At 44.2% G+C, this 9,853-nt stretch overlaps 1 protein-coding gene across 1 annotated transcript in view; it reads left to right on the top strand.

The window, feature by feature from the left end:
- LOC122537793 (ecdysone receptor-like) overlaps positions 1–8,015 on the top strand; it is an 18,598-nt gene extending 10,583 nt beyond the window's left edge. Inside the window, exon 2 of the mRNA XM_043671364.1 lies at positions 6,785–8,015. Coding sequence (XP_043527299.1) covers positions 7,482–8,015 — 534 coding nt within the window. The 5' untranslated portion in view covers positions 6,785–7,481. The remainder of the gene's footprint in view (positions 1–6,784) is intronic.
- Positions 8,016–9,853: the final 1,838 nt, after the last annotated feature.

Raw genomic sequence — 9,853 nt, 5'->3', positions numbered from 1 at the left:
AAAAAAAAAAAAAAAAAAAAAAAGAAAAATTGATGAACGCTTGGGAGATAGTATTTGATTTCGACAGATTCTACAGGTCTGATAAAGTTCCAAGAGAGAATGCAGTTTATTGGGGTGATTGTATCTAAGTTTCACGATGTGGTCATTGATCTTTTAAATAAGAAACAAGAATAGTCTGGAATAATCGTCACTATGTTGACGAGAAAATACCAAAGATACCGAAGCTTTACCAATGATACTGGCTTTACTAAAGATGCTAAAGGTTTCCCAAAAAAATCCCTCAGTCCCAAAAATTTCATACAATTCAGTCACCTGCCTGATGAAACGAAAGAAATAAATTCCACTTCTCTCTCGTAATATAATATTTTAAAATCGAACATTCGAATGTCGAATTCGCGAATGCCTGCGAGTATTTATGCGTTTTGTACGAAGAATAGAAGGGATGCAACTATGGCGACGCTTCGAGATACGCCGCACGCCGCCGAGAGGCGCGGTGGTTGGACGAGAGACGAGTCTCGACGCAGAGAGGGTTGCAGGGTGGTGGTGGTGGTGTTGATCGGGAGGTTGTAGCCGGGATACGAACCCTGGAGCGAGGACAGGCATTGACCTAGATGTCCTCTCTCCGCTTTCTCCATCCTCGTTCGCTGACTGTATCCCTGCGGTCCTCCTTCTTCCTCCTCGTTCAACTGCAGATCCTGGCCCTGGGCTGGCTCTCTTCCATCAATCTCTTTCTCCCTCTCTTTCTCTCTCTCTCTTTCTTCCTCTGTTTTTACCAAGAAACACGAGGATATTCCTCGGCTAGACGAATGTTCCCAGTATTTTTCACGGTATGCTGCGTTTCCCGATCGTCTTATCGATCTGCAGATGGTCCTGGTACTTGGTTCAGGGTTCTTTTAAATTTCTTATTTTGCTGTCGATTTGTTTCAATTCCGTGGCGTTGTTTCTGAGATAAATTGGAGTGAATTAAATATGGCGGTTTATAAAAAAACCACAAAAATAGAAAATTTTTTATTTGTTCCGTTCTTCTGATGTTCTTTAGAGAAAGTTTAGATACGTTTTGTTTTCTTCTGGAAGTGAAAAGTACAGAAAACCAAAGAGCAAATAATCGTTCTCGGCCAACGTCTTTCAAATCTTTCAAAATCTAGTATTAAAAATTGAAAAATGGTCGCTGTGGAACAAAGAAAGAGGGAGCGGAGTTGCGCGGAAGTGGGGAATTGAGAAGGAAACCAGTGAAAATGACGTTAGAGACGCAAACAGGGCATCTAGGTCAATGCCTGGCCTAGCTCTAGGATGCGAATCCCGGCTGCGACCTCCGAGCAATAAATCCCACCGCCCTGCAACTCCCTCCAGACGAGCCGTGAACCTTCCACGAGCTACTACAAGGATGCAGAAAGCAGCATCGTCGTGCACCGTTACTCACCTAAGAGATAAACTCCCCTCCTGAAACTTTTGCCACATTCCAAATAAAAACTAAAAAATTCCAAATAGGGATTGAAAGAAATAATTTCCAGAGTCTTTTTTTTTCAATTTCAAATTTTCTGGCTCGGAAGGATCAACTTTTCTTCATTGTTAAATGCATCGGAACTTGAGCTAAACTGTCTTCAATGTAAAAAAGAAAAAAATATTTAGAACATTTGAAAGTTGGTTGTATCACAGGATGTTGAAATATTTCCAAAGTCAGTTCCTCGTCATTTTCACATCGGAAAATCGAATACGTAGCTCCGTATCGTCCTCGTCGTCAGTTACATCATCCATTTACTGTCCTTCGCAGGAAATTCACTGTTCGTGGTGGTTGGGGGCTGGGATTTCGCTCGATTAAACGGCGCTAATGCGAGAAAAACCGCGAGGGGCTACCTGTTGATACACTATTTCGCGTGGCGCGGCGTCGTGCCGGTTGCCGTCGTGCAGGCGCGTTCGATTCCGCGACTCGACGCGCACGTCCAAGCATCCTGACATGAATTCAATATCCGTAATAATATCCGGACGTGTTTCGATAGCGGTGCCGATGTGTTTCTCTGCTGGCTTTCACGGTGGCAGAACGGAAGAACCGCCGCCGTAGAAAAACCCGGGGGGCCGGGCTCTTTTCAGCCGCAATTATTGGAAATTGAACACCGACCGGGCCGGTTTGCTTTCCAGCAGAAAAGAAAGTTCCACGACGGACGGGGATATCACTTGGGAAGAGTTAGAAAATGTCATTGCGCACAGAGGAGGGACGTCACGCGTCAAGGTTCCCCGGATGGAAGTTTGATATTTTCAGAGGGAGATTGGATTTTCGTATTTGATTGATGGAACTTTGATGTTGGCGGTTGGAAATCGATGGAGTTGGCGATGAAACTTTTCCATCAAGCGCGGAGAAACGATCGTCCGGATTCATCTGAAACTGGCCTGTGACGGGCTGGTTTGCAATAGGGTAGCTTTAAACGAAATTTTCGCTTCATCTTCCGCAGAATGTTGAGAATCACGATTGGTTGTATCACTCGAATAGAATATTCCAAGAATATACTTGAACAGTGGAACCCTCCGATATCCAGTTTTTGTTTCAGGCCAAATCTCAGCTGACATTTTTCATCAATCACTGAGAAATACTTGGTTTCTAAAACCTATCTCCGACTTGTCTAAGAATATCACAGAGCCCAGAGTGAAGAAATATTTCCAAAAGCCAAAAAAAATAAGAAGATACAGATCTATATAAATACACATATAAAGAGAGAGATAACATTTTCAAAAATAATAAAATAAATATTTCCAAAAAACAAATAATAGAGATATTAAGATACAGATACCTAGACCAGGCAGACAGAGAGAGAGAAAGAGTGTCGCGAAAGGAAGTGAGGAATTGGCGAGGCGACTACAGTGGGGTGGGTCAGGGTTAGTGTCGAAGGTTAGGCTGTCCCCCTACCCAGAATCCCCATGAGTTAGGCGCCACAGACAGGGGCAAGGAGGCGCACGGAGTGTGACCGGATCGATATTCCACTAGCTGTACGATTACTCGTATGGTTTTCATCCCCTCCAAACGCAGTTTTCAAACTTTCTAGCCTTGTGTTACCGATCCTGCGTCCCGCGGGAGGTTTCATCGAATTTGCATACGAACATTTGCTGCAACATTCTCAGAGTCTGGAAACCGGATTCAAGAATTTTTTTTCCCCACTCGGTTTGCGAACAGTTGCCGACGCTCTCTTTCCATTCTCTCGTCTCTTGTAATTTTGTTCTCTTTTTTTTTTTTTTTTTTGGATCTGCTGCGAAGGGAACTTTGGCTCTCGTGTTTCTAATTTTATCTCTGTGTCACGTATTGTCGGTAGACAATAGTAATAATTTATTTGCGCTTTCTCTTGAAATTTCAAACACTTTCAACGAAGGAAGAAGAGGGATGATGCGTTCGGTGGACGATGTTTTCTCGTTAACTGTCGAGGATCTTGCTGATTCAGCTGATTTAGGGATCGAGCCATGTCCAAATATTAGGATCAATTCGGCTGTCGTCGCCGATGCGGCGTGTTCGACTTAAATAATCGATCAGTTGTGCTGCGGTGACGTGCAGAGCAGGCTTGGTTGTTCTGCTGGTGACACACGGCCTAGCAGGCTGCTATTGTCAGAAGTCGGCCGTGCGTGTTCCAGATGACAAGGGTGATTAATAAATCGCTGTTTTCGGGCACACGGTCTCGACCGAAGCCGACACGAGCCACTGCTCGATAGATCAGCCCTAGGATACAGGAACACTATGACCGGTAGTTCACATAAATCCTCAGCAATCTCAAAACCACTTCGCAATTCCCTTGCGGACTCGGAACAGTGCGGACAAGAAGCTGAACAATTAGGAAAACATTCGTAACTGTAAAAATAATTTCAAACGAAAAACAACACTCGCCCTTCCCTCCATTTCAAAGACGAGTCTGCGAGAACACCTAGACTCGCAAATGAGAAATGTTCAACGCAGAAATTATAACTTGACTTGGCTGGAACATAATATCTACCAAACGACAGATAGGTACTAGATATCATAATGTATCATAGAAATAAAATATCCGGGAAGAATTTCGATCATCTAAAAGAAGATATTCTGAATCTAATCCAACGAACAAATATTTTCTCTAGTTACTTGTACTTTAAATTTCCTTTCGTTCGTCACTTGTATTTCGAAAAGTGCGATTACCCCTTTCGATCGCGTGAAAAGAACGCACACCTCTCTCTCTCTCTCTCTCTCTCTCTCTCTCTCTCTCTCTCTCTGTCGGACGTTTTAATGGAACGAGAAAAGAGGAAACAGCGGAGTAAACAAAAGAGCCACGAGCCTGAAAGAAGTTAGAGGGGAGTCTAGAGGACGAGCCTGATCACAATCGGAATTCTCAGTTGTCTTTTTGGGGCCAGCGGAGTCGGAGAGCTGCGTAGAAAGTCGCGCGGGCCCAGCCGCTCTGCCTTGTCCCGCCATTGGTCACCGTTTCAAGGCCTATGGGCCGCCATGGTGGGGCTCGTTTCGGCAACTGCCACGCACCATGCCATTCGTCTCGCCGTATCCGTCGTTCCACATCGATTCGCCAACGTTTCTTTCTGGCCGCTGGTTTGCGTGTATCCGGGGATTCCCGCCGTGTTTTAGTTTCAGTTACAGATCACCGCGACCTAGATGGCGCGGCAGTAGTTGTTTCTCGCCGTCCGTACAATTCGTTTTAATAGCAAGTTACCGTTTTTTTTCTTTTTCTTTTTTTTTTTTTTTTTTGAAGTCACAGTAAAATTCCAAGTCAAAGTGTTTCTGTCAAGAGTTCCTGTTCAATTTTCGCGAAGTGCTACGAAGGTTCGAAAAATGATCTTCTTTAAAATCATTCCAGTGTATTTCGGTGTCACTGTTCTAGCGAGAAGTGCGACGAACAGTTTTTTGGTGGGATTAAAGAATCGTCTTAGGTGAAAGGTAATAATTTTTCTTTGTTTTAAGTATCTTGATTTTGCAACCAAAGGTTTCTCGAAGTTTTATCTGTTTCTACGGGCGAATTGTAAAAGGCGATTTTTCCACGTGACCAGCATCGACTTTCACTCGTTGCTGCTTGATAAAAACGCGTCCCACTAGCGGCACCGAGCGTCCTATCAATTTACAATTGCATTGTTCCAAGCTACGTGTCTCCGGGACGCAACTTCTGCGTTGTCGTAATCCTCTTCTTTCTCAATTGCTCAATTTCCACGTGACTTCGCGCCACGTTGAACAACCGTCTGCCCTGTCAGATGCATCACGACCCTCTTATTCTCTCACTTGAGACATTTAAACCACTTGCTGTCGTATATCGTTGTCCTTGCATTTCAGAAAGTTTCTTGACGCGTGATTTGAAAAAATTGGGCCGTTCTCTTTCATTTGCTTCTGATGAAATTGAATATTTTCTATCGCAATATTTACGTAGTATCTTTCGCTTTTTTTCTTTCTAATTCCTAGTAAGAGTTTTCATTATTATGAATTTTTATTAAATCGGGAATTTTTATCAAAATCTCACAAACTTTTATCAAGGAATTTTCATTAAATCGTGAATTTCTATTTGGAATTATTGCTGATTGGCTGATTGGAAGTCTTTATTAATATTATGTGAAATTTATTTAAAAAAAACAAATAACACAAAAAGGTTCTTAGTAAAAAAAAAAAAAAAAAGAAACTGAATTCTCTAATCGAATGGAATCGTGGTCGACACGATTGTCGCGAGCTCAGTAGAGGTTTATTGGCCCTGGTGGTCGCGTTTCAGGCGACTGAAAGTTTAGATCAGAGGACCAAGAATATCCAGCTCCCGTTTCATCGTTGCTCGTCTGATCGTTCAAGCGTATCATTATCCACGATTTCTCCACGCAGAAGGAAATTGCGTGGCGTCGATTGAGAGTTGTTCTGCAGTTCCTTCTAGATGTAATCGCGTGTCGTGTGCTCTTTTTTTTCACTACATGGTATAATATACACGGTTCTTTTCTGGAACGTGTAATTTTCAGCCAATTTTAGTTTCTCGTTTCTTCTTTACCCCTTACTTTTAGGAATTGAGTTTTTTCTAGAAATTAACATTTTTAGGAACAGGTGGATGATTCGAAAATGAAAGTTTCATCGGGGCAAAATGTGTGCAATGCGTGAGAGTAACGTAGATTGTGTCGGACAATTTTTTTTATATTAATCTCTATCATTTTCGTTATTATTTAGAAACGTGAGAGGCAATTTAGTGTAAAAATAATATGAGAAGTGTCAAAAATATAAATATAAATATAAATATAAATATAAATATAAATATAAATATAAATATAAATATAAATATAAAAAACACGAATAATAAAAAAGGTCTAATATTTCTACGTAATTGCAAGAAAATTCCACCGTTGGAGAAATTATCGCGTCTAAACTTGGAAATTCCTGTAGAAACCCGATGAAAAATTAATGTCCATTTATCGATAAATTTAACGCCCCGGGAGGCGTAAAAATACACGTATAACGTCCTTCCACAGGTGTGATAAAATATTGAGATCCCTTCTCAATAAACGAATGTACTGGTTGATAACGCGACAATTACGACGATTGAGAATGCAAATTCTGGGTACTGAACTCTGGCTTCTCTGATCTTATTTGTGTAACATGGTATTATTGTGACACGCTGCCTAATTATCTGGTGTCAGATGTCACGACTGTAAAACAACACGAAAGAAAATCAATTTGATCTTTAATCATTCTCAGACGAAGATCGGACGTTTGGGGAATTATAGCGGCGACAATTTAAAGATAAAGATTTGATCGCAATAACAATTTTTAATGTAACCAACTAACCGACTCGTCCTCCTCTCGTTCCAGATACCTCAGAAACACCACCGCCTGGCGATTCGACTCGGCCAGCATGCACCAGGGCCTGCGGTTCGAGGCGCACTTCAAGATGCGGTAGAGGAAGTCCCTCGACTTGACAGTCCCGAGAATTAATCGCAGTGCGTCCCAATATTTGAGCCAGATCTCTGCCTAGAGCATAATCACGCGCATAATAGCAATCAAACCCAGAGACTTCGACTCAACGCTCGCTCACAACGCCTACCAACTCGAGTAGGACTACAAAAACTTGGGTCTCTCTCTTTCAATCCGCGCGCGGATCCGATATCCACGGCACCCGGTGCTCGATATAACCACTTGAACGAGCCTGGGAGCCTGAGACGACGTGAAACCACTGCCTTCCAAGCCGCCAGGCGTTCATCGTGAACGTGAACCCTCTAAACGACTCGTCGAACCTGGTCAAACCTCGACAAATCAGATCGGTGAGAACCGGCGGAGTATCGGTGTCCTCAGGAGGGTGTCCTCAGGCGTGAATCAAGCATCTCTCTCGAAGGATTTCAAGGGCACAAGTAGTGAACAAGAGGTGAGCAGAGGACCCGTCACGGTGGCCAGCTTAGTGAGCGGCAACGTAGCGGTGCGTTACGATGAGGCGTCGGGGGTGGTTGGCACGGGGGGTGTCGTGTTGGCAGCCACTTCCAGGTTAGCCACTGCCGACCCAGCCGCGTCCAGCATGGACACCAGCGACTCCAGCATGGACACGACTAACGGAGGCACGAGCACCGTGGTGGCAGGCGTCGGGACGATCGCCTCTGTGGTGGCTGGCGCTGCGTCCCTCACGCTGGTCAAGGCTGAGACGCCGGAACACCTCGCCGGAACGTCGACAACGTCGTCGTCGTCGGTCGCTGGCCCGGTGACAGGGGCCAGCGGCCTGTTCACCGGGATCGCGGCCAGCAACAAAACCGCCAGACCCGACGATTGGCTGGCCGCGAACAGTCCTGGTTCACCGTCTGCCACGCTGCAGGGCCAACACGTGGTATACACGAATCCCCAGCAACAGTTGGCCGAGTCGCAGCAACAGCAACCGCCTCTCGCTCATTCCAGCCCCCTGGCGCATCAGCAGCAACCGCCAAGCAGCAACAATGGCTACGCCAGCCCTATGAGCACCAGCAGCTACGATCCTTACAGTCCCAACAGTAAGATAGGTAAGCGGACACTTGTTCTTGCGTTTAACAGCCTGATCGTTAAACCTCCTGCGTTGGAATGACGTGCCACGCACGTCGAGAATTTTTTGCCCCAAATTGCAACGCTTTCGCAGTTTTTATGTATATATATATATATATATATATATATATATATATATATATATTTTAAATATATATTGCAATACATATTTTTAAGTATATTTAAATGTAACCCAGGTAAAACGAATGATACGTCTGTTACCTCTTGATCATTTCTATCCAGTGACGTCGAGTACCGACGAGTTCAAAAGGAAAAGATAGCGACGAATTATTGTGTACGGTTCGGTCACTCGTTACGGTCCGCGAACCAGTTGTCAGCGCAATTGGTTGAAATTGGGCGACGATTGCCCGTAACGTTGTGTCTGATCTGATGATGAAAATATTCCAAATTTGGCTAACTCGTTGCAGTTAGTTTCGCATAATATCGTATTATTCTGGTACTATAAAAAAAAAAAAAAAAAACTCGCTTTAAGAGATATACGTAGAAAATCCTCCGGACTCGAGGAGGCTCGCAATGAGGAATTCAGTGCACGCGTTCGCGTTTCTTTCCGTCGATGGCACGCACGCTCTGCGAAAGAGAAAAAGAGAGTGAAACGTCGACGAGCTACCGGATGTGACGTCACCGGGCCACGTTCTCCTCTCACGCAGGCTTCTCCTGTCTCCTTCCCTACCCTCGCTCTCCCTCCCTCTCTCTCTTTCTCTCTCTGTTCCCACTGTCGTAGTCGTTGTGTCTCTCGTGTCCACTTCCGTCAATCCAAGTGATTGCTTGCACTACTGCCATACTTCACTGTACTCTCGCGTGCTGGCTTCCATGCACGCGAAGCTTCCAGGCGATCGCGATACAGAATACGATGGGCGCCGGTGATAAGCTCGCTCTCAATTGCCTCTTCGGGGTGAACGTTTGTTGTCGGGGGGAGGGATCTTGGAAATTTTCTCAGTCACGTTGAATCAAGCTCTGATGAAGATTAGGTTCGGGCAGAGGTTTCGGTCGATGCGACCGAACAAACGTCGTTTATTTCGTAGATAATCGTTTCGTTTATGTTGGATTTTGACGTTGGTCACGTTTAGAAAAATCTTCCGAGGTGGAAAACGAGAAAAGACCTGTCTCTACTGTCCTGTTAAGAGTTCGAATTCCTTTTTAAAGCTCGCTAGAGAAACGTTTACCCGCGGTTTCTGCATTCTTAATAATAAGAGTAGCTGAAGACCTCGTCAGACGTACGAAAGGATTATTATTTAACGTTGACGAAGGTTTTCAATATTTGGCAAACAAGAAGCCAGGCGAGCTTCTTCAACGGAAATTAAACGATTCCGAATTTTTTATCGACATCGATAAAAATTAGAATACCGTCTGATCATTATTTCTCCTCCTATTGAAACACTGAAAAATATTAAAAAAAAAAAAAAAAGACACAGCTGGTCAACTAGCTAATAACGTGTTGTGTCTCGAGGCGATTTAAAAATAGGGTTGAATGTTGTATTTCTGTGCCCATCGGCATGTGCTAATTGGCTGCTTTTACCTTGCGCAGGGTGCAACTTTTTCTCCCTTGTCCCTCTCGCTAGGGTTACGTGTTCCGTGCTTCGCGCCACTCGTTTTATTAGGCTAAATTATCGATTGCCGACCGTTAATAACTTTCCTCCGCCCGATGAGTCGCGAGAAACGCTTGAATTTTTCTGCGGCCAGATGTCCGCCGCACTGATTCATCGTTTTCCTTTCGTTCTTTGTCAATTAGCGGCACGCCAGCTCATTTCATTGATAAATTATGCCTCCGATAATTCAGCCTCTATCGGCACAACTCGACTTTCCACTTAGAGTTTCCGTTTCTTTCTTTCTTGTTCCTCCCGCCTTCGTTTTCTTTTTTTT

The sequence above is a fragment of the Frieseomelitta varia genome, unplaced genomic scaffold (assembly GCF_011392965.1).
Source record: "Frieseomelitta varia isolate USP_RPSP 00005682 unplaced genomic scaffold, Fvar_1.2 scaffold_931, whole genome shotgun sequence".
Lineage (NCBI taxonomy): Eukaryota > Metazoa > Arthropoda > Insecta > Hymenoptera > Apidae > Frieseomelitta > Frieseomelitta varia.
Note: the sequence above shows the minus strand (reverse complement) of the source record. Positions and strands in the feature narration are given on the sequence as shown.